General features: G+C 36.4%; 1 protein-coding gene across 1 annotated transcript in view; it reads left to right on the forward strand.

Moving 5' to 3' along the window:
- Window positions 1–2,484: 2,484 nt before the first annotated feature.
- CSN7 (COP9 signalosome subunit 7) overlaps window positions 2,485–26,366 on the forward strand; it is a 137,803-nt gene continuing 113,921 nt past the window's right edge. Inside the window, exons 1-2 of the mRNA XM_073990970.1 lie at window positions 2,485–2,867; window positions 2,933–3,185. Of these exons, the coding sequence (XP_073847071.1) occupies window positions 2,670–2,867; window positions 2,933–3,185 (451 nt within the window). The 5' untranslated portion in view covers window positions 2,485–2,669. The remainder of the gene's footprint in view (window positions 2,868–2,932; window positions 3,186–26,366) is intronic.

The raw sequence follows: 26,366 nt of genomic DNA on the forward strand, positions 1-26,366 counted from the left end.
GATTTTCATTCATACTTTTACAACTGTTTTGCAGTTGTCTGGACGCCTACGTCACACAGGCAAGTTTTGGGTTTTTGACAATCAATACATGTACTCAACTGTCCTGTCATGTGTAAACGCAGGTTTACTAACACTTACATATAAGCTCTGTTCCTTTCCTTTTTTAATAGTAAAAGTTTTGACAGCGTTCGTTTTTTTCATTGACGTAGGTGGATGAAATTTTGGGAAAATCTATTATTTGTACGTAGGACTTTTGGTATTGAAAGCGGATTATGTAGGTCCATGCTTTCGTATAGCCCCCATACAAAATGATGCTTCGTTGTTTTAAGGAATTTTTAATATATTTGTCCCATTTTACCACCGAATTGGTTGTAATTTGGTATTTTGTGTCTCCAGAGGCCAAAAAACATTCCTACCGAAGTTGGTTTATATAGGTCCACGTTTTGGTATAGCCCCCATATAACGCCCCACATAAAGTACGCGTCATTTTAATATATTTTGAATGTATTAGTACTATTTGACAACAGAATCGGTTGCAACTTTGTATTTTGTGTTTCCAGAGGCTAAGAAACATTTCTACCATATAATGTTTATATAGGTCCACGTTTTGATATAGCCCCCATAGGACGATATCTCCCGATTTTCGGTATTTTGAAGGTTTTGGCCTTATTATCACACCGAGATGGCTGAAATTTGGTATTTAGTCTTCGTTGGGGGTATAAAACTTCCCCCCCCCCCCCCAGAAATTTGTAGGTATAGGTCCGCGCCATTATATAGCCCCCATAGAACGGTAACTTCCGATTTTCGATATTTTGAAGGTTGTGGCCACATTAATCCACCGAAATGGCTCGACCGAACTTAACGCTTTTCCCACTTGTTCATAACTCTGTTGGACTACATCGAAAGATGTTGTGAAATCATAACTCCAATTGCACAACTTCCATTTTTTTTTTTGTGGTATAATAAAGTTATTTTATTCAATTGCTATAGTGGGAAATTCGTTTTACGAATGCCTAATTTCATGAAATTATTTCATTGAACTCGCTCTAGTATGTCCCGGTCCACACTAGAGTGATTTCAATCGTAGTTCAATTAAAAAGGTTAGCTAAAGCTATCTGTCAGTTTAATTTTTTTCTTTCGAGTGTTCCCAAAACTTCCAAAATTATATACACAATCTGTGTATGGGCGTGTGCTGTTTGAAAAATGTGTCAAACAATTTTAAAAGCAGTCGAATTCAATGATTTTTAAATTTGTTTTTAGAACATTTGTGTGGAAGAAATTCTTCAGCTTTGCATTGAAACAATCATTTCATCATATCCACAATTCGATTATGTGGAAAAACTTTGACACTTCATTCATTTTTCGCGTTTTTTTTTATAAAATGCTCAAAAAATGTATTGTAAACAAACCCACTTGTTGCTTTTGTGTTTAGTAATTTTGACGTTTTAGGAATTCAGGAAAAAACAGGTTTCTATAATTCGTTTTCATCTAGATCTACCTCTTTAGTCCCGGTCCACACTAGCGTGAATTTCATTAAAAATTTCATGAAATTAGGCGTTCTTAAATCGAATTCCTCACTACAGCAATTTTATTATTTTACTCTACTATGGAAGTCGATCTAGAGACGCATAATTTCATGCAATTTTTTCAATGAAATCACTCTAGTGTGGACCGGGACTTACTTATACCATGATTTCAATGAAATAATTTCATGAAATTAGGCGTTAATTAACAAAAACAAATGAAAAAAGCGAACGCAGTCAAAACTTTTACTATTAAAAAGGAAAGGAACAGAACTTATATGTAAGTGTTAGTAACCCTGCGTTTACACATGACAGGACAGTTGAGTACATGTATTGATTGTCAAAAACCCAAAACTTGCCTGTGTGACGTAGGCGTCCAGACAACTGCAAAACAGTTGTAAAAGTATGAATGAAAATCGTCAATTTCTTTTTGTTTTCCGTTTTTTTAATTTCAAATTTTCATAGAACAAAAAAGTGGTAAAACTTGAAGATTCTTGCACGTAAAGGAACAGAGCTAATGTGAAAAACTTCTTATTGGATTTTGAAGTCTACATTAAAGCTCTGTTCCAGAACTAAAAAGTTTTTACAATTTTTACCACTTTTACACATTCTGCGTTCCCGTACATAAAATTTATATGAAAATCGTTTACGACTTTTACAACTTTTACAACTTTTACCACTTTCTAAAGTACGGGAACAGGCCATAAAATAAATAAATGCAATGCTTGGTTTTCATTTACGAAATCCGCTCGATTACAACTGTCAATTCCTTTCCTTAAACGTCAAATGAAATCCAATAATTTCAGATGAGTTTTCATTTGACGTATACGCAAAGGAATGGACAGTTGAAATCGAGGGGATTTCGTAAATGTAAACCACCAAGCACAAGACTTCTTCCCTCGTTGAAATGATACAATTATTTATTTCGGCGCTTTTTCCCTATCTTTGCACAGGCATCATTGACACAAACGAATACCAAAAACAGCTGATTGTCAAATTCGCAAAAGTTTTTTGTTTGCCGGTGACGACAAAGGGACAAAAGGACGGATTCGATCAATTTTATAAATAAATTTCTCAAGTTTCCTTAAATATTGCGAAAAAATTGTGCTCCATACGAAAAGAAGAAGAACCGAGTCAACCAACAATATGACACAACAAGATATACTCATGAGTGACGAGCCTGTGGCTCATACCAATGATACATCCAGCAAACAATTGCAACAATTCATTTTGCTGGCGAAGACCGCACATGGTTCTGCCATTTTGGAACTGATAAAACAAGTCTTGGAAGCACCGGGTGTTTATGTGTTTGGTGAATTGTTGGTTATGCCCAACATAGAAGCGGTAAGTTTGGAGTTTGCATAGAAATGTGATTGATTTTGTTCAAAATGTATCTTTGTTGTTTTCAGCTCAAGGAGGGCGACAATGTCAAGTACTACAACACATTGAATTTGTTTGCCTATGGCACCTATAAACAATATCGCCAAAAACCTGAGGATTATTTGGAACTCACCGCTGCCATGCAAAAGAAATTGCAACATTTAACTATTGTCTCGCTCGCCATCCAGAACAAGTGTATACCATATGAAATGCTGCTGGAGGAGTTGGAAATCGATAATGTTCGCCATTTGGAAGATGTTATTATTGAAGCAATCTATGCAGGTAAGTGGGAAAAAGTTTACGGATAGATTTGGGAAAGTGGTAAATAAGTGATATTTATTGTGAAAACCCTGTTTGTGTTGCATATTGAATTTTTTGTGTGAATCGGTGTTTTTAACTATAAATCTTAATTTTAACTTTAAATCTTAATTGTTCATTTTCACTGGGTCTTTTCAAAACCACGGGGTGACAATCTGCTCATACTCTGCTCTCTATGTCAAATGTTTTTGTTGGCGAGATATTATATATATATATATATATATATATATATATATATATATATATATATATATATAATTGTTCCACAAACATCCCAGACGGGACAGGGGAGACTTCTCTCATATCAATGAGTGCACCCCGATTCATATTTGCTCAATGATATGGGACCTACTGTTTATCGCCGAGTCCGAACGGCGTGTCTTACGACACCACTTTATAGAGAAGTTTTACATGGCTGAAATACTCAGGAAATGTCGCCAACATTACTGAGGGGTATTTTGCCACCGTTGAAAATGTTGATGTTGCCTGGCCGGGGAATCGAATCCATGACCTTCTACGTGCAAGGCGGGTGTGCATACCATTGCACCACGGTGGCAATGGCGAGATATTTATCAAAATTTAATAATAGGAATGTGTTAAAAAACATAAAGTTAGAGGTAACAAAGGTGGAACTTCTCTATAACGCAGCATTTGTGGACCGATGAATAATATCATCTTGCGACAATGTTTCGAGAATATTTCTACAAATTCTTCAGCACACACTCTGGCATAAGATGAATGTAGTGGCTGGACTCAGCAAATTCTGAAATCTTGTCCACAGGTAGGTCTTGGAATGCTGACTACGCCAATATAAAAATCATGTGCGGGAAGTCCGTATTTCCCGAGATATAGGCTTCGAAAATTCCGAAAAACCCATATGATTTTTGACAAAAAATGATTTTGAAAAAAATTATGATCGCGTTAGCCCTGTTTAGTATCTGTCCATAGGGAGAAAGTCTTAAATCCAGGCCGAAGGCCGGCTTTTTTCCACAAAAATTTAATTTTTGAAAACTTTCTGTGGCAAAAGTTTTAAGTCCAGCCACTACATTCAATTTGCTCCCACACTCTCTAAAAAATCGGTGAAAACTATTTCCACAGTCGTCAAATAAAATACGTTAAAGATAAGTATATACCTATGAAGAATCGCAAATAGTGAGAGAAGTAACAAATTAACAACTGAAACAGCAAATTATTATACAATTGTGAAGATCTATCCTGAATGCTTTTATAAATTAATCGGTTCTTTAAAATCGTTGGTGTTGCCACCGAATTCAAAGTATACCTTCAATTAAATGGTTAGGAATCCATCATTCGGAAGAAATGAGTTCCTAATTATGGAAATTTGCACCTGATGGTCGACAGCATCGGACACTTTGGACAGATCTAGTCTGTTTCGGACAATTTGGATCGATTTAGGACTGTTACATAATATTTTTCCAAACTTAGATTGGTCGACTCGGTCTCGTAGACTTCGGCTCCGACTCCGAAACCCTGGTATCAACCACCACAATTTGCGATGAGAAGTCATACGATACGCAGAATCATCATGTTAATGCTAAAGCAATTGGACCAACCCGGAGTTGAGTTTTTGGCAAGTGCCCCATAACCTATCGTTAGCCACTCATATTGTACCAGATGTCTGGAAAATTGGCTCCGACTCCGAAACCCTGGTATCAACCACCACAATTTGCGATGAGAGGTCATACGACACGCAGAATCATCATGTTAATGCTACAGCAATTGGACCAACCCGGAGTTGAGTTTTTGGCAAGCGCCTCATAACCTATCGTTAGCCACTCATATCCAGATGTCTGAAAAATTGGCAGGGAGGTCCCGCTACTAAGGTCAGGCAAGGATGGCAGCAGAAGCCGATCAAACGACTTCCCTCCAGCCTTGTTTGAAATATAGGGTAAGTAAAAAAGGAAATACCTCAAGGTTGAGTGATATCTCCAGATCTGTTAAACTCTACCGCAATATATGGAGATAATTGTACGACGAGTTCTTTCCTCGATGACATATGTGATATGTTAAATGTCTATAGACCTGACTTATCGCAGTTATTCCACCTGAGGAATATGAAAGCATCCGCCGCTAAATTCACTGCCTCACAGCCACCTTGACGACTGACATGAGGCTCCCCCTGAATATGTTGGTAGATGGTCCCCTGATTCTGAACAATAACTACCCACACTGCTATTTGCGACAAGATCAGAAGTATAGGAACAAAATTCTCAAGTCGCTAGCCGGCTAAACTAAGGTTGGGCCCGAATTGATGTCACGATACCCTGCCCTGCATGTGGATTGGGACCACACGACAAGCTACATTTGTTTAGCTAGCCAGGAGCTTCTATAGACATTTTCTGAAAGAAAGGGTGCTCTTATAGACCTTTTCTGAATGAATGGCATCTTCTATAGACCTTTTCTGAAAGAAATGGTGTTTCTATAGACCTTTTCTGAGAGAAAGTGTGCTTCTATTGACGTTTTCTGAACGTAAGGGTGCTTCTATTGACTTTTTCAAAAAGAAAGGGTGCTGCTACAGGACTTTTCTGAAAGAAATGGTGCTTCTATAGACCTTTTTCTGAAAGAAAGGGTGATTCTATAGATCTTTTCTGAAAGAAAGGGTGATTCTATAGACCTATTATGAAAGAAAGGGTGCTTCTATAGACATTTTCTGAAAGAAAGGCTGCTTCTATAGTCATTTTCTGAAAGAAAGGGTGCTTCTATAGACTTTTTTTTAAAGAAAGGCGCATCTGTGGACATTTTCTGAAAAAAGGGGGCTTCTATAGACCTCTTCTGAAAGAAACGGTACCCTTTCTGAAGAAAATGGTGCTTCTATAGACCTTTTCTAAAAGAAAGGGTGCTTCAATTGACCTATTCTGAAAGAAACGGTGCTTCTATAGACCTTTTCTAAAGGAAAGGGTTCTTCAATTGACCTTTTCTAAAGGAAAGGGTTCTTCAATTGACCTTTTCTAAAGAAAAGGGTTCTTCAATTGACCTTTTCTGAAAGATACGGTGCTTCTATAGACCTTTTTTGAAAAAAGGTTGATTCTATAGACATTTTTTAGAAAGAAAGGGTGATTCTATAGACCTTTTCTGAAGAAAACGGTTCTTCTATAGACCTTTTCTGAAAGAAAGGATGCTTCTATTGATCTTTTCTGAAAGAAACGGTGCTTCTTTAGACCTTTTCTAAAGGAAAGGGTGCTTCTATTGACCCTTTCTGAAGAAAAGGGTGCTTCTATTGACCCTTTCTGAAGAAAAGGGTGCTTCTATTGACCCTTTCTGAAGAAAAGGGTGCTTCTATAGACCTTTTCTAAAAGAAAGGGTGCTTCAATTTACCTTTTATAAAAGAAAGGGTGCTTCAATTTACCTTTTCTGAAAGAAACGGTACCCTTTCTGAAGAAAAGGGTGCTTCTATAGACCTTTTCTAAAAGAAAGGGTGCTTCAATTGACCTTTTCTGAAAGAAACGGTGCTTCTATAGACCTTTTCTAAAGGAAAGGGTTCTTCTATTGACCTTTTCTGAAAGAAAGGGTGCTTCAATTAACCTTTTCTGAAAGAAAGGGTGCTTCTATAGACCTTTTCTGAAAGAAAGGGTGCTTCTATACACCTTTTCTGAAGAAAAGGGTGCTTCTATAGATCTTTTCTGAAAGAAAGAGTGGTTCTACTGACCTTTTCTGAAAGAAAGGGTGTTTATATAGACGTTTTTTGAAAGAAAGGGTGCTCCTATAGACCTTTTCTGAAAGAAAGGGTGCTTCTATAGAACTCTTCTGAAAGAAAGGGTGTTTATATAGACCTTTTTTGAAAAAAGGGTGATTCTATAGACATTTTTTGGAAAGAAATGGTGCTTCTATAGACATTATCTGAAAAAAGGGTGATTCTATAGACCTTTTCTGAAGAAAACGGTGCTTCTATAGACCTTTTCTGAAGAAAACGGTTCTACTATAGACATAATCTGAAAAAATGGTGATTCTATAGACCTTTTCTGAAGAAAACGGTGCTTCTATAGATCTCTTCTGAAAGAAAGGGTTCTTCTATACACCTCTTCTGAAAGAAAGGGTGCTTCTATAGACCTCTTCTGAAAGAAAGGGTGGTTCTATAGACCTTTTTTTGAAAGAAAGTGGGCATCTTTGGACATTTTCTGAAAAAAAGGGGGCTTCTATAGACATTTTCTGAAAAAAGGGTGCTTCTATAGATCTTTTCTGAAAGAAAGAGTGGTCCTACTGACCTTTTCTGAAAGAAAGGGTGTTTCTATAGACCTCTTCTGAAAGAAAGGGTGCTTCTATAGACCTCTTCTGAAAGAAAGGGTGCTTCTATAGACCTTTTTTTGGAAAAAAGGGTGATTCTGTAGACATTTTTTAGAAAGAAAGGGTGCTTCTATAGACATTTTCTGAAAAAAGGGTGATTCTACAGACCTTTTCTGAAGAAAAGGTGCTTCTATAGACATTTTCTGAAAAAAGGGTGATTCTATAGACCTTTTCTGAAGAAAACGGTTCTTCTATAGACCTTTTCTGAAAGAAAGGGTGCTTCTATTGACCTTTTCTGAAAGAAACGGTGCTTCTATTGACCTTTTCTGAAAGAAACGGTGCTTCTTTAGACCTTTTCTAAAGGAAAGGGTGCTTCTATTGACCCTTTCTGAAGAAAAGGGTGATTCTATTGACCCTTTCTGAAGAAAAGGGTGCTTCTATTGACCCTTTCTGATAAAAAGGGTGCTTCTATAAACCTTTTCTAAAAGAAAGGGTGCTTCAATTGACCTTTTCTGAAAGAAACGGTGCTTCTATAGAACTTTTCTAAAGGGAAGGGTTCTTCTATTGACCTTATCTGAAAGAAAGGGTGCTTCAATTAACCTTTTCTGAAAGAAAGGGTGCTTCCATAGACCTTTTCTGAAAAATGGTGCTTCAATTGACCTTTTCTGAAAGAAACGGTGCTTCCATAGACCTTTTCTGAAAGAAAGGATGCCTCTTTAGACCTTTTTTGAAAGAAAGGGTGCTTCTATAGACATTTTCTGAAAAAAGGTGCTTCTATAGACCCTTTCTGAAGAAAAAGGTGCTTCTATTGAAATTTTCTAAAAGAAACTGTGCTTCTATAGACATTTTCTAGAAGAAAGGGTGTTTCTATAGACCTTTTCTGAAAGAAAGGGTGATTATATTGACCTTTTATGAAAGAAAGTGTGATTCTATAGACCTTTTCTGAAAGAAAGTGCGCTTCTATAGACCTTTTCTGAAAGAAAGGGTGCTTCTATTGACCTTTTCTGAAAGAAAGGGTGCTTCTATTGACCTTTTCTGAAAGAAAGGGTGCTTCTATTGACCTTTTCTGAAAGAAAGGGTGCTTCTATTGACCTTTTCTGAAAGAAAGGGTGCTTCTATTGACCTTTTCTGAAAGAAAGGGTGCTTCTATTGAACTTTTCTGAAAGAAAGGGTGCTTCTATTGACCTTTTCTGAAAGAAAGGGTGCTTCTATTGACCTTTTCTGAAAGAAAGGGTGCTTCTATTGACCTTTTCTGAAAGAAAGGGTGCTTCTATTGACCTTTTCTGAAAGAAAGGGTGCTTCTATTGACCTTTTCTGAAAGAAAGGGTGCTTCTATTGACCTTTTCTGAAAGAAAGGGTGCTTCTATTGACCTTTTCTGAAAGAAAGGGTGCTTCTATTGACCTTTTCTGAAAGAAAGGGTGCTTCTATTGACCTTTTCTGAAAGAAAGGGTGCTTCTATTGACCTTTTCTGAAAGAAAGGGTGCTTCTATTGACCTTTTCTGAAAGAAAGGGTGCTTCTATTGACCTTTTCTGAAAGAAAGGGTGCTTCTATTGACCTTTTCTGAAAGAAAGGGTGCTTCTATTGACCTTTTCTGAAAGAAAGGGTGCTTCTATTGACCTTTTCTGAAAGAAAGGGTGCTTCTATTGACCTTTTCTGAAAGAAAGGGTGCTTCTATTGACCTTTTCTGAAAGAAAGGGTGCTTCTATTGACCTTTTCTGAAAGAAAGGGTGCTTCTATTGACCTTTTCTGAAAGAAAGGGTGCTTCTATTGACCTTTTCTGAAAGAAAGGGTGCTTCTATTGACCTTTTCTGAAAGAAAGGGTGCTTCTATTGACCTTTTCTGAAAGAAAGGGTGCTTCTATTGACCTTTTCTGAAAGAAAGGGTGCTTCTATTGACCTTTTCTGAAAGAAAGGGTGCTTCTATTGACCTTTTCTGAAAGAAAGGGTGCTTCTATTGACCTTTTCTGAAAGAAAGGGTGCTTCTATTGACCTTTTCTGAAAGAAAGGGTGCTTCTATTGACCTTTTCTGAAAGAAAGGGTGCTTCTATTGACCTTTTCTGAAAGAAAGGGTGCTTCTATTGACCTTTTCTGAAAGAAAGGGTGCTTCTATTGACCTTTTCTGAAAGAAAGGGTGCTTCTATTGACCTTTTCTGAAAGAAAGGGTGCTTCTATTGACCTTTTCTGAAAGAAAGGGTGCTTCTATTGACCTTTTCTGAAAGAAAGGGTGCTTCTATTGACCTTTTCTGAAAGAAAGGGTGCTTCTATTGACCTTTTCTGAAAGAAAGGGTGCTTCTATTGACCTTTTCTGAAAGAAAGGGTGCTTCTATTGACCTTTTCTGAAAGAAAGGGTGCTTCTATTGACCTTTTCTGAAAGAAAGGGTGCTTCTATTGACCTTTTCTGAAAGAAAGGGTGCTTCTATTGAACTTTTCTGAAAGAAAGGGTGCTTCTATTGACCTTTTCTGAAAGAAAGGGTGCTTCTATTGACCTTTTCTGAAAGAAAGGGTGCTTCTATTGACCTTTTCTGAAAGAAAGGGTGCTTCTATTGACCTTTTCTGAAAGAAAGGGTGCTTATATTGACCTTTTCTGAAAGAAAGGGTGCTTCTATTGACCTTTTCTGAAAGAAAATGTGCTTCTATTGACCTTTTCTGAAAGAAAGGGTGCTTCTATTAACCTTTTCTGAAAGAAAGGGTGCTTCTATTGACCTTTTCTGAAAGAAAGGGTGCTTCTATTGACCTTTTCTGAAAGAAAGGGTGCTTCTATTGACCTTTTCTGAAAAAAGGGTGCTTCTATTGACCTTTTCTGAAAGAAAGGGTGCTTCTATTGACCTTTTCTGACAAAACTGTTGTTTGATATTGTAACTAAACTTATCATCTTCACACATTTCATATCCCAAATGAACCATAGGAATATCTCTCGACAAACTAAGTTCATCGATATGACCTTATACCATAATGACATTAAAAATGATTCAATGCAATATTCAATCTTCTAACAAAGCCTTCTTATAAGAAATGAGAATTCTAAATCACATCTAAGATTGATTTCATGAAATCTTAGCCCACTACAAGCAGCTATCCAGCAGAGTCATATGAAGACAACATTAGTCATTGTCAGATTTAAGAAAATTTCATTTTAAAATTTGAGAACAATTTCAGTATCCATATCTGAAGGATAAATCATAGTAAATACATAGCATAAAATCATTTCCAAAGCTGGTGGCATTGTCTTAAGGCTGTAAACACACTCGAATACACGGAGCAAACAACATTCACTCTCGCTTTATCACTGATGATGGCCCACACAATGTGAATGTGAAAACTAAGTGAAGGATATTTATCACAACACGCACGATTCGAAATTAAATTGTTGTAGTATGGCATCTTTTGTGTGTGGCAAGCAAATTGTGTGTCTGATGGCGGAGCGTTTTGCGCGTTGTCAGTAACAATTTAAATGAAATTCTCTCAACTTAATTAAGGGAGACAGAGACACAGTAGTCAGTCAGTTATTCACTTAATGTTGCTCCTATATATTTGCATTTGTCAATTTGCTGCTGGCTTTCTGCTGAAGAACACATGTTTACAGATGTGAATTCGATTTATATTATGTTAAAATTCTGCTATAAATTATGCAAATATATGCGAGGGGTTTGGAATCTAGTATTGGAGCTACTTAATAGTACACTTTTGCTCATCATATGAGGTCATTTGGGAACAAAGAATGAAATTATCACCAATGTCTAGGATCTGTAGATACATAATTATGGAACGTTCAACTAAAATTGTGGAAGACCCACCGTAGAGAGTATATAATCTCAATGCAGGCAATTTCATTTCAAGTCAAATTTGAACGTTTTTAGTATCAAAAGGAACGTAACCCAAAATAATGAAAATATTTTACAACTAACTAATTGGTTTTTCTTAATTTTAGAATTCCATTTGAACTTATTTAAGACCCCACCTTAAATTACATGTCATTCCACTGTTCTATGCCCACAACAAACATTTGATACATCATCTAAGCAATCTGCGAAATAATTACATGCATTCTCTATTAAATGGTGTTTGTGTCTGCATTCACCAGATCTACTGAACTGGATGGTGGAGCGAGCCTTAACTATCCTTACTAGTTTCACAAAGAGCATAAGAATAACAACAACAGCAGACAGACAAAAAAGAAGTAACTAAATCTGCCATTTATGGATGATTGCTGGTTACGCTATACGCTATAGAGTTGGGTTTGGCATGGCGGGAGGATTAGTTACTGGGTTACGTTAACACACATATACCAAGTGAGCCCAGACAACAAGCAGTCGTACACATTACATTTATTTGTGTGCGTGTGTGATGGCATGTTATTTGTCGCTTTACAGGAAATGTTTCCAATTTAGTTGTTGTCATACACAATGGAACAACATATAACGACCGAGCAAGCAAGCACTTTAGTAAATCGCAATGCTATTCTGCTTTTGGTTATTGTATCCTTTTTTACAAGCCGTAGAAGAACTTCTACTTTTTCTTTGTCACCATTGGGAGTCTATGGTGACATTGAAATTTCGAAAGATACCGAAGAAATAGGTATTGAAATCACGTAGCATGAAAATAAATGCTTGTTCAAAAGACATTTTGAAAATTGTACAATGCATTGCTATTTTTTGCTTTTCTTTAATAGGTGGTGCGATTTTCTATTGATGTTTTGACTAGACGGCTTGGCATCAAAAGCTTCTGATAGAATATGGTATCAGTTTACTTGGCTTGGAGTTGGAATAGAAAGCATTCGTTTTTGGTATTTCAAGGTTAAACATGTGTATCAGTATTTGGACGGGTTAAGGTATCATTTTAATTAATCTTTACAACAAGGAGTTTTCTATGAGAAGATCACTTGGTCTTCTGTGAGAAGACAACTTGGTCTTCTATGAGAAGGAAACTTGGTCTTTTGGGAGAAGACCAGTTGGTCTTTTAGGATCAGACCGTTTTTATGCTCTTCTATGAGAATACCACTTGGTCTTTCATAAAAAGGCTAACGGGTCTTCTATAAGTAGGACATCGGGCCTTCTGTGTGAAGACCACCGGTCTTCTACTTGGTCTTCTATGAGAATACGTTTTTTATACTATTCTATTAGAAGGCCACTGGCCTTTCTATTAGAAGACCACTGTGTATTCCATGAGAAGACCACTGGCTCTTCTGTACGACATTTTTTGAAAGTAAGGGCGCTTCTATTGACCTTATCAGAAAGAAAGGTTGCTTCTGTTGACCTTTTCTGAAAGAAAGAGTGTTGCTAAAGACCTTTTCTGAAAGAAAGGGTGCTTGTATAGACATTTCCTGAAAGAAATGGTGCTACTATAGGTAATTTCTGAAAGAAAGAGTGCTTCTGTAGACCTTTTCTGAAAGAAATGGTGCTTCTATAGACCTTTTTTTTGAAAGAAAGGGTGCTTCTATAGACTTTTTTTTAGAACGGGTGCTTCTATAGACCTTTTCTGAAAGAAAGGGTGTTTCTATTGACCTTTTCTGAAGGAAAGGGTGTTTCTATTGACCTTTTCTGAAGGAAAGGGTGTTTCTATTGACCTTTTCTGAAAGAAAGGCCAACGTGTATGCTATAAGAAGGCCACCGGGTCTTCCATGAGAAGATCACTTGGTCTTCTATGAGAACACCACTGGATCTTCTTTGAGAAGATCACTGGGATAAGATAACACTGGGTATTCTATGAGAAGAGCACTTGGTCTTCTAGGAGAAGAACACTATATGAAGAACACTTGATCTTCTATGAACAGACCACGTGGTTCTCTATGAGAAGACGACATGGTCTCTAGGAGAAGAACATTTCGTCTTGGTCTTCTAAAGAATCAGAAGACAGCGTGTCGTGTGGTCCCAATCCATATGCAGGGCATGTGATGAGTATCGGACCCAAAATGAATTGAGTCGACTGCATCATCCGAATCTTAACTAGGCTAAAAACACACTGGTGTTTGCCTTGGCATCTGGCGTTCTTCTGCTGCAATGGATGGGAGGTGTTCTGGGCCTGGGCGACTGCATCATTGAGAATGCTATCCAAACCTGTCTGATAGCCGCGTTGGTCTACACCATTTTTAGAAGCAATTCGAATTTCTTTAGATTCAATTCGTAACATTTCATTTGTAATTCGAGAATTCCATTTGTAATTTGAAGCTTTTCAATTGTAATTCGAAAATTCCATTTGTACTTCGAATTATTCCATTCGTAATTCGAGGATTCCATTTGTAATTCGAAGAATTTCCATTGTAATTCGAAAATTCCATTTGTAATTCGAAGCATTTCCATTGTAATTCGAAAGTTCCATTTGTAATTCGAATTATTTCATTTGTTGTTGTAGCTGCATAGAAACCTACGTGGAAGCATAGGCTTGATGCTGGGTTGGCAGCCGCCGGCCGAAACACTGTGGATTCTGGTCAATCCGGTAACCCACTGCCATTTGTAATTCGATTTATTGAAATTTGAATTATTCCATTTGTAATTCGAATTATTCCGTTTGAAATTCATATTATTCAATTTGAAATTAGAATTTTTTCATTTGTAATTCGAGGCATTTTTTTTGTAATTCGAAAAAATCAAATATAAAACCGATGCAACAAGATATTTTGTATTTTTTTACTTATTTCAAATTCAATAATTTGAATTTCAAATGGAAATATTCGAATAAAAAATTAAATAATTCGAATTTCAAATGGAAATCTTCGAATAAAAAATTAAATAATTCGAATATCAAATGGAATGTAATAAAATACAAATAGAATTATTCGAATTACAAATGGAATTTTCGAACTACAATTGAAATGCCACGAATTACAAATGTAGTTCTCGAATTACAATTAAAATACTACGAATTACAAATGGAACTCTCGAATTACAATTAAAATGATACGAATTACTTCTGAAAATGGTGTAGATCATGAAGATCTCTCCTGACGTGACAAGGTGGGGGAAGCCTGTCAACTAAATCGTGACAGGAATGCAGGTATTGCTTAGACAACAGGATGTGGTTATGCACCAGGATGTGGTTATGTACCAGGATGTTGTTATGCACCAGGATGTGGTTATGTACCAGGATGTTGTTATGCACCGGTAAAACCAAGCTGGTACTGCATAGATAAAATCCTGTTGTGCTAATACACCGTTAAAACCTTCGTCTCCTCATGAAGATGGTGTTGCATTCCTCTGGTTTGAAAATTATTCCACTGCGTAGCGCTCACATTTCCATACCACGCAGGCGACGCATAGCTTACCACACACCGGCCTATTGCTTTGTAAGATGTCAACAAGGTTTGTTTGTCAGCAACCCAAGTGTTGCCGGCCAGCGATTTAAGAACCTTGTTCCTACTTGTGATCTTATCGCAAATAGCTATGGTTTACGCGGGCGGCTTAAACATGCTATCGAGCGTTACACCCAATATTTTGGGTTATTGGTCGACCAATATGTTAAGTGGGAGCCTCTTTTCGGCCATGTAATTGGTGATGTGTGGTAGTGGATTTAGCAGCGGATTTCATATTCCTCAGATGGAAGAACTGCACTAGCTCAGCTATGCAGACATTTAACCTATCAGATATTTCGTCGACGATAGGACCCGACGCACACTGGTCGAAACCACTGATCTAGCGGCGCGAAAGTCAAAAAATCGAACTATAAAATTGCGAAATATTTTCCATTGTATCGATTACAGACACTTTGCAGACAAAGATTTTGTTTTTTCATTTTTGTTGTTGTAAATATTCACTCAATTATTCACTATCAAATACAAGAGTTTTTGTTTCATCAGATTTTAAAAAATTGTTGCAAAAAATTGGCTTCATATTTGTTTAAATGTTAGATAAATTCGTAATGAAAATGGACAAGATGTATTTTTAATTAATAGCAGAGGGTGTGATTTAAATTATAAAAATTACTTTGGGATCTGGAGGTACTTAGTTATATAGCAATAAATTTTCAAAAGATTAAATTTTTTAGTGTTTTTATGGGTTGTACGCGCTTGTTCCATAGAGTGCATCTTGTAAACTTGGCCGAACTTAGGTCCGATTAGTTTTTGGGGAATGAAATTGGACTCTCTGGATACTGAATAAACACATTCGGGCTGCAAATATTTGCAAATCTTTTGATGAATGCACTTTTAAAATAAGAGATTTTGCATGAAATTCATACAAATTTAGCTGTGCATTTGTATGGGAGCTAAATAAAAATATGGACCTATCTTGAGAAATGTTTGCAAGGAGGACTTCTACCCCCGAAGACACTATTATACCATATTGTTCAAACTACGTTTAAACAACTACCAAATCTGCTAAAATTTATTTATATTTATTAATGTATGCCTTCTAAATGTAAACTACGTATAATTATATCTTATGTTTAATAATACGTTACTGAATTGTACTAATTTCACATCTCTACTTTGCTTTCGTCAACTATTCTGAACGAATGTTAATATCTTTGCTTTACCAGTACTCCTCTCTCTGAATAAAAAACACTTCTTAAACGCACGCCGACTGGTAAGCACCTCTCCTCATCTCTAAACTTTTTATACAACAAATAAACTGAATTACGTTTTATAACGATTTGTGAAAATATTAATTCCTTGTGTTTTATTTTCTCATCTCTCATTTCTCCGCAAATTATTCCTCATTTGCTATGAGGAATAATTAATAAAAATATACAGTCCACTACTTTCTACTATTTGATGTTCCTGTTGGATATTTCTTTGGCTCGTCTCTACACAGCAAAACCCTACCAACAAAACATCAACTTTATTCACATATTATAGCTAAATATGTTATTAAATATGGGATAACACGTAAAAATTCAACGAATCGGGGGTACCATAAAAGGGGCTACATCGAAACATAAATCCGTATTGAAAAAGTTTTGAAAGAAGATTTTATACGCACTGAGAACACGGAATACAAAATTACAGCCAAGTTGAATTAAAAATGTGGTCATGATATTCAAAATACCTTAAATTGGGAGGTACGGTTACATGGGGGCTATATCAAAACGTGGACCTATGTTCATAATTTTTGGTGGAAATATTTTGTGACCACTAGGAACCCTAAGTACCAAATTACAGCTAATTTGCTACGAAATTGTGGCTTAAATCCTCAAAATACCGAAAATCGGAAGGTACCGTTATATGGGGGCTATACCTAAACATTAGCCGATATTGTTCATATTTGGCCCATTATTACCCACAGGTACAAGCTGAGTTTGTGCAAAATTTCAGTGACGTATCTCAATTCGTTTGCAAGTTACGAATTTTGCGCCGCTAGATCAGTGCTTTCGACCACCGTGCGACGCCAAGATGGTACAATCATCGGCATACATTATATGTTTGTGGAAAATATTTTTTGAGGTTTAGTTTCCTTTAAGGCGTCCACACACCTATCAGTCTGTCCGACAGCATTTGTGATAGTATGTGTAAATTTTCGAGTGGAGGCCTTAACTTATTCGAAACTATAATTTTTGTTATAAAACAACATTACATTTAGTTATAATTCGTAACATTTCATTTGTAATTCGAATTATTCCATAAAATTCAATTACTAATAGATTTTCAATTGACTCTTAAAATGACATAGTGACAAAATTAAAATTGAAATGAAAATGTACTATTTTCGTTGTTTTAACAAAATAACTGACATTTTGGGGGCATTTTTGTTTTCCACTCAAATAGTTTCGAAAAACAAAATAAAAAAGCGCATCACAAAAAGTCATTGCAAAACATTTCCAATAAAAAAATAAAACTACAAAACTAGCTGTAAAATTGTAATCATTATTTTCAATTCAAACACAAAAAACATGGTGTTGGGGGAGAGTTTTCAAAGCTTCGATCATTGTATTATGTATTACAAATGTTTCAATAAAAAAACATGGAAATAGGGGAAAACTAATAGGTTAACAAATTTAAACAAATTGATGACAACTGCAACGAAAAAACTGCTATATTTGCAAATCTGTCTTGTTTGGGCTTCAAAAATAGAGACATGCGAAACAATAAGCAAATCCCCGGATTATTTGGCTAACATAACATCAAAAGGATTTTTCGTTATGTTTTGTTTTTATTGAACGTCGATTGAAATACCTTTTTGTTTTGGATACATTTAAAACTAATTGCTTTTATAATTTCACAGAAAGAGAAAAACTTTTTAACACATTTTAAAATTGATTGTCGTATGGCTTTGTCGGAATTGCCAACAGCAAAATACCATCAGCGATAACAGGAAGGGTGGACCTGAATATACTACGAAGAGACTCTTAATTTTAAAGCTAAATAGATTTTCGTAGGTGATAAAATTATTCCATAGACAGAGTCAATCAACATAGAGCTATTGGGAAGCATTGACCTCCCTCGAGGATCAAAAAGAGAACTATTTTTCTATAGGTGTTCCTCTAGAACCCTTGAGGACTGCTTTTCTATAGAAAAATTTTCCTCAGGATCCCCTGAGGACTGTTTTTCTATAGACAAATTTTTCTCAGCATCCCCTGAGGACTGTTTTTCTATAGAAAATTTTTCCTCAGGAATCCCTGAGGACGGTTTTTCTATAGAAAAAATTTCCCTGAGGACTGTTTTTCTATAGAAAAATTTTCCTCAGGAACCCCTGAGGACTGTTTTTCTATAGAAAAATTTTCCTCAGGAACCCCTGAGGACTGTTTTTCTATAGAAAAATTTTCCTCAGGAACCCCTGAGGACTGTTTTTCTATAGAAAAATTTTCCTCAGGAACCCCTGAGGACTGTTTTTCTATAGAAAAATTTTCCTCAGGAACCCCTGAGGACTGTTTTTCTATAGAAAAATTTTCCTCAGGAACCCCTGAGGACTGTTTTTCTATAGAAAAATTTTCCTCAGGAACCCCTGAGGACTGTTTTTCTATAGAAAAATTTTCCTCAGGAACCCCTGAGGACTGTTTTTCTATAGAAAAATTTTCCTCAGGAACCCCTGAGGACTGTTTTTCTATAGAAAAATTTTCCTCAGGAACCCCTGAGGACTGTTTTTCTATAGAAAAATTTTCCTCAGGAACCCCTGAGGACTGTTTTTCTATAGAAAAATTTTCCTTAGGAACCCCTGAGGACTGTTTTTCTATAGAAAAATTTTCCTCAGGAACCCCTGAGGACTGTTTTTCTATAGAAAAATTTTCCTCAGGAACCCCTGAGGACTGTTTTTCTATAGAAAAATTTTCCTCAGGAACCCCTGAGGACTGTTTTTCTATAGAAAAATTTTCCTCAGGAACCCCTGAGGACTGTTTTTCTATAGAACATTTTTTTGGTACAGAAGTTTTTATTACTTGCAGGATGGTTGGTATTGAAAATCGGATATATGGGTCCACGTTTTGAAATAGCCCCCATAGAACGGTACCTCCCGATTTTCGGTATTTTTAGGTTTTAGCTTTATTATCCCACCAAAATGACTGAAATTTGGTACGTGGTCTTCTTTAGGTATAAAACTTTCCCCCAGAATTTTGTCGGTATCGGTCCACGCCTTCATATAGGCCCCATAGAACGGTACCTCCCGATTTTCGGTATTTTGAAGATTTTAGCTTCATTATCACAACGAAGTGGCTGAAGCTTGGTACTTAGTCTACGTTGGTGGTATAAAACTTTCCCCCAGAACTTTGTCGATATCGGTCCATGCCTTCATATAGCCCTCATAGAACGGTACCTCCCGATTTTCGGTATTTTGAACGTTGTGGCCTCAATATTCCACCGAAATGGATGAAATTTGGTATTTAGACTTCGTTGGGGGTACTCAAACTTCCCCTTTAAATTGGCGGTATACGCCTTCATATAGCCCCCAATGAAAAGGTACCTCCCGATTTTCTGTATTTTGAAGGTTGTGGCTTCAATATTCCACCAAAATGGCTGAAATAGGTATTTAGTCTTCAATGTGATATAAAACTATTCGCCAGAAATTTGTCTGTACAGGTCCACGCTTTCATATTGCCCCATTTCCGACTAAAATTCGGTATATCCCACCGAAATGACTGAAATTCGTTATTTAGTCTTCCAAGAGTTATAAAATATTCCAGAAGAGTATTATCAGTATAGGTCCACGTCTTCCTATATCCCCATATAATCGTACTTCTTGATTTTCGGTATTTTTTAAGTTTTAACCCCATTCTCTTACCGAAATATAGGAAATTTGGTATTTTGTCTTCTTTGAGTCTAAAAACTTTCCGTCAGAAATTTGTCGGTATAGATCGACGTTTTGAAATAGCTCCCATAGAACGGTGCCTCACATTGTTTTACCGAAATTGCTGAAATTTAGTATTAAGTCTTCTTCATACACGAAAGGAAACAAATTATTTCATTTTACTTCAATACAACTTGTGGTGGAGGGTATAACCAGTTCGGCCCGGCCGAACTTAACGCCGTTCTTACTTGTTCTATAGAAAAATTTTTCCTCAGTAACCCCTGAGGACTGTTTTTCTATAGAAAAATTTTCCTCAGGAACCCCTGAGGACTGGTTTTCTATAGAAAAATTTTCCTCAGGAACCCCTGAGGACTGGTTTTCTATAGAAAAATTTTCCTCAGGAACCCCCCTGAGGACGGTTTTTCTATAGAAAAATTGTCCTCAGGAACCCCCCTGAGGACGGTTTTTCTATAGAAAAATTGTCCTCAGGAACCCCCCTGAGGACGGTTTTTCTATAGAAAAATTGTCCTCAGGAACCCCCCTGAGGACGGTTTTTCTATAGAAAAATTGTCCTCAGGAACTCCCCTGACGACGGTTTTTCTATAGAAAAATTGTCCTCAGGAACCCCCCTGACGACGGTTTTTCTATAGAAAAATTGTCCTCAGGAACCCCCCTGACGACGGTTTTTCTATAGAAAAATTGTCCTCAGGAACCCCCCTGACGACGGTTTTTCTATAGAAAAATTGTCCTCAGGAACCCCCCTGAGGACGGTTTTTCTATAGAAAAATTGTCCTCAGGAACTCCCCTGAGGACGGTTTTTCTATAGAAAAATTGTCCTCAGGAACCCCCCTGAGGACGGTTTTTCTATAGAAAAATTGTCCTCAGGAACCCCCCTGACGACGGTTTTTCTATAGAAAAATTGTCCTCAGGAACCCCCCTGACGACGGTTTTTCTATAGAAAAATTGTCCTCAGGAACCCCCCTGACGACGGTTTTTCTATAGAAAAATTGTCCTCAGGAACCCCCCTGACGACGGTTTTTCTATAGAAAAATTGTCCTCAGGAACCCCCCTGAGGACGGTTTTTCTATAGAAAAATTGTCCTCAGGAACCCCCCTGAGGACGGTTTTTCTATAGAAAAATTGTCCTCAGGAACCCCCCTGAGGACGGTTTTTCTATAGAAAAATTGTCCTCAGGAACCCCCCTGAGGACGGTTTTTCTATAGAAAAATTGTCCTCAGGAACCCCCCTGAGGACGGTTTTTCTATAGAAAAATTGTCCTCAGGAACCCCCTTGAGGACGGTTTTTCTATAGAAAAATTGTCCTCAGGAACCCCCCTGAGGACGGTTTTTCTATAGAAAAATTGTCCTCAGGAACCCCCCTGAGGACGGTTTTTCTATAGAAAAATTGTCCTCAGGAACCCCCCTGAGGACGGTTTTTCTATAGAAAAATTGTCCTCAGGAACCCCCCTGAGGACGGTTTTTCTATAGAAAAATTGTCACCCAAATCTTATTATATGTCAATTGTTCTTTGTAATAAATTTTAGAAAAATCTTAGCCAAACTAACCTCAATTATCATCTGTTCTTGTGTTTGACAAGAAAAGCAACAAAAAATCAATTAAAAATTCCAAAACCGAAAATTGCGGTTAAACTGAGCATTGCATCAATTTAGATATATTTATTTTTAATTACAATAAATATCTTTTTGAAGTTATGTATTTATATAGTTTCTAATACAGAGGTAGGGCTATTATTTGATTGTAAAGAATTCATTAAATCTACTGAAGATTCTAAAAATCAAGGAAATTCGCAACTTTGTCAGCATTTTTTGGTTGGGTCATCTTTATAATTTAGAGACGCTTCCTAAGCGACTGCCATATCGGCTTTGCTCTTTTCAAAAACACCCGCCAGTACATGAACTGTAACTTCTCGGCAATGGGCTCATGGTCCTTTTAAACAAGCATATTATCCTTTTTGGGATTTTATTATTGATCACTTCACTAGACCACTTAAAATAATCTGCCTCCCAAAAAAAATTTTTTTCCCTTCTCTGCCCTAAAGCAATTATATTTAAAATTGTCTTTCTTTCTACTTGGTGCTAATTTTTGGGCGAAACTTTTTTAGTTATTAAAAGTTTAAGAAATTTATTTTTGTGTGTTCTCAAAGACAAAACTTTAGAACTGGCAACTGGTAAATATGCAACTGGCAAAAAACTGGCAAAACTAATAGTCTCACAAACAAGTTATTGGCTGGTGATAAATCATGGTAAAATGTTCTCAATGCTCTACAGCTTTTCATTTACCATTTAGATTTTTATGTTTTTTTAAATAAAGTTGTTTTTTTTTCTATTTTAGTAATGGCTTTTTTTAATTTCTATGGCAACCCAAAAAAGAAGAAGTTTTTGTTTTCTATTTATACCCTACACCACTATGTGGAAAGGGTATTATAAGTTTGTTTTGGGAAAAATTCATGTAACACCGCGAAATATTCGTCGGAGACCCCCAATGTGGTATACCAATCTTCATATCTCGGCGAGATTAAGCGATTTTGAGATGTGTGTCCGTCCGTCCGTCCGTCCGTGTGTCCGTCTGTCCATTATAAATTGTAATCAAACTCCAGGCCGCAATTATGAACCGATCGTCACGAAATTTGGTATGTAGGTCGGTTTCACATCAGAATAGATATTAATTGGTGATGATCGTGAAATATTTAGCGGGTGAAATGGACCAAAAACATAATTTTTATCCGATTTTGTAGCTGCTCTGTAGGTCGCAATAATAGTCCGATCCCCTCGAAATTTTAAATAAGGTAAGAGTATATGACGAAGTAGAAGCTTGCAATTTGAGATGGCGATCAGATAATATTTAGAGGGTTAAATGGACCACAATTTTTGTGTGAAAATTGTGAAAAGTTTTAATATACAGCTTATTACTTTTTTCCTGGAAGAGACATTCCGGGCAAGTAAGCTATACTTGGAAGAGGAACGCTTGACCTTTCTATTGATGTCTATTGTGTTGATGTACGTGATCAGATAAAAGAGTTACAATCTAATATATCTAGTTTTTTGTTTGTAGTGTTTTCATAAACACGTTAGAGGTCGCAATTACAGCTCAATAGTCGCGAAATTTTGCTGGAGGTAAGAGTTTAGATTTAAGAAAATGCCTATAATTTTGCAGGATGATCTGATATTATTTAGCGGGTGACATAGACCATTGCTTTGTATGAAAAATATACAAATTTTATTTTTGGTCCATATTTTAATTCCTGGAGGGCATATACCGGCAAAGTAGCCTACATATGAAAAAATAACTACTGACCTTTCCCCTGATGCAAATTGCAATAATGTTCTGCTAAATAATGTGCCTAGTGCCTAATATATAATAGGTTTTGTGTAGATAACCACAATTTGCTCCCATGATACAAATTGTCTCTATCATGACAGAGAAATTTTCAGTTCAATTGTCCAATTGGATTTTTTATACAAATATTGCAACATCGGGTTGCCTCGCTACATATTTTATACCTCAGGATTTAGGGTAAAGGGGATACAAACAAAATACGACCAAAGATGTGTCTCATCGAAATATTGGTTTTAGACTCCAAGTATGTTTGGACGAAATTCGTTTCAGACAATTTGGAGTCTATTTAGCGCTGTCCGTTCATCCGTCTCTCTTAATGTCTAGCTGGCTGGTGCGCACGATAACTCTCGAACGGTTCTACCGGTTAGAACCAAATTTTATACAACGTAATATCTTGCCCAAACTTTGTTTAAGTTCGAATGTAGGCTATGTCGGTCCACACCTCCCCCAAAAAAGTTCAAAATTGTTTTCGAAAAATTGTGTGAACGATAACTGGCGAAGTGAGCAATCGGTTTGCTCCAAACTTTCCATATACATATTATTATTCCTTCCATATATAGATCGGATAATATATAGATCGGATCCATATATAGATTCGGAAAAGAGAAATTTAAGAGTCCTATCGAATCGTTTTGAATTTTTTTCAACAGATTGTACTTGCGCCGCAAATCCGCAAGATAACTCTCAAGGGGATTTTCTGATTGGTCGAAACTTTACACATCGTATTATTTCATCCAGTCATGTGTCAGGTCGGAATATGGACTATATCGGTCCGTCCTTCGAGTACCTCTCACACAAAATTTGAGAAAAGTGCAGTTTGAGGACCCGTATCGGATCTATTTGATTATTATTTTTTTTTTTGAAGAAGGTTCTGTTTACGGTCCCTATTCTAGTCCCTTTCCCGGGGTAAGTCATACTTCCTGAGATAATAGTCCAGAAGTTCCAAAAACCCCTGCCGGCTCCAACTAAAATTACAAATTTGAAAAAATAATTCTCAAATATTTCCAAAACTCAGAACGTAGCTTACTAAATTGATTTCGTATATCCCCATATTACGATACCTCCAGATTCCACGTATTTTGAAGCAAACTCGTGTTACTAAATAAATATATTTTTGTATATCACCGTTAGCGCAGCTGACTTATACTATATTCTTTGCTGTGTAATTGAATATGAATAATTTTGGGATTTATAAAATTGTTTGCATGCAATTTTCGAATTTCTCTTCATTGTTAGTTATTTCTACCGGTATAAAATATATTTTTGATATCACAATATATGCCCACAATGAACTATTTTCGAAGCATTTGTGAGGTACAAGTGCACAATTTTTGGACGATAGATCTTCAATAAAATCGCAATTTTCCCAATTACCAATTATCAAATATGCCAAATTGCATGGTATATATTTATTTATTTAAGGTGTATTCCAAAAAGGAACCTGGTATTCAAAGACAATTTGAGGGGCTAATCAATGTGAATTTTCCAATTTTCGAATATTTTTTAGAAATGTATAATTTATATTTTTCCCCAAATATCCCAGTAAAGACAAGGGAGGCTTCTCTTATATCAATGGATTCATATTAAGTTGATATGTGACCTAGTTTTTTATCGCCGAGTCCGAACGGCGTGTCCTCAGTTTCCACTTGTAGAAACGTTTTTCATGGCTGAAATACTCAGGAAATATCGCCAACATTACTAAGGGGTATTTTGCCACCGTTGACAATTTGATGGAAATCGAACTCGGAAATTCAGCGTGTAGGCGGTTTCACATAGCTAATTCCTACAGGTTGTGGTGTAGGGTATCACATGGTCGGCCCCGTCCGACTATAGCCTTTGCTTACTTGTTTTATAATGGGTTTTTCTTTAATTTCTATGCCAACTCAAAAAATAAGATGGAGCGTAAATATGTATGCATCAAAAAGAAATAGGATGTTCATTTACAGCATCGTCATCAGCAAAGTTCAAAGAGAAATTTAAAAAACCATATAGCCAGAAAAGCTTTTCTTCCTGTTGTCAACTTAAATAGTTTTTGGCTTTGCTCCAAAAACCATTAGCCTTGGCCTACCTGAGAAGAAATGGAATTTAAAGAAAATATAGAAAGTTGTAATCAATTTGAAATAAATGTGGGATGTTGGTGTTTCGTTATATGTTTCCACGCTTTTGGATGGGGGCAAAGGAAATAGTGTCAAGTAGTTTAGTATTTTTTTTAAGCAATGGCCTGTAATCAATCTAGCCTCCACAAAATGGAGATAGGATGCTGGAATTTTGTCAATATGCCTCTTTGTTTGTTTGCATGTAGGTCAAGTTCGATGATGGGCTATATCGGTCAACGTTTTGGTATATCCTCCGGTTTCAGGTATTATAAAGTTTTTTGTCGCATTTGCAGACCGAATTAGCTATAATTCGACACTTATAAACTTATATTCCAAAAATTATGGACATACCATTTTTGGTATATCCCGCATATAACGGTACCTCTGGATTTTCTGTAGTTTGAGGGTTTTAGTTACAATGTACAACCTAACTAGCTTTTAATTGATATTTGAGGTTCTCTGTGGTCACGAAACTTCACACAAACATACATAAAAAAATTAAAGAACAATTAAAAAATTAAGAACAAGTATAATAGAATAAGGTACAGAAAAATTCTTTAAAAAAATCTTCCAAGAGTTATACAATATTCCAGAAGAGTATTATTAGTATAGGTCCACGTCTTCCTATATCCCCATAGAAGCGTTCTTCTTGATTTTCGGTATTTTTTAAGTTTTAGCCCCATTCTCTTACCGAAATATAGGAAATTTGGTATTTTGTCTTCTTTGAGTCTAAAAACTTTCCGTCAGAAATTTGTCGGTATAGATCGACGTTTTGAAATAGCCCCCATAGAACGGTGCCTCACACTGTTTTATCGAAATTGCTGAAATTTAGTATTAAGTCTTCTTCATACACGAAAGGAAACAAATTATTTCATTTTACTTCAATACAACTTGTGGTGGAGGGTATAACAAGTTCGGCCCGGCCGAACTTAACGCCGTTCTTACTTGTTCTATAGAAAAATTTTCCTCAGTAACCCCTGAGGACTGTTTTTCTATAGAAAAATTTTCCTCAGGAAACCCTGAGGACTGTTTTTCTATAGAAAAATTTTTCCTTAGGAACCCCTGAGATCTGTTTTTCTATAGAAAATTTTTCCTCAGGAACCCCTGAGAACTGTTTTTCAATAGAAAAATTTTCCTCAGGAACCCCTGAGGACTGTTTTTCTATAGAAAAATTTTCCTCAGGAAACCCTGAGAACTGTTTTTCTATAGAAAAATTTTTCCTTAGGAACCCCTGAGATCTGTTTTTCTATAGAAAATTTTTCCTCAGGAACCCCTGAGAACTGTTTTTCTATAGAAAAATTTACC

This window comes from Musca autumnalis, unplaced genomic scaffold (assembly GCF_047663935.1).
Source record: "Musca autumnalis isolate F117 unplaced genomic scaffold, ASM4766393v1 scaffold_5, whole genome shotgun sequence".
Lineage (NCBI taxonomy): Eukaryota > Metazoa > Arthropoda > Insecta > Diptera > Muscidae > Musca > Musca autumnalis.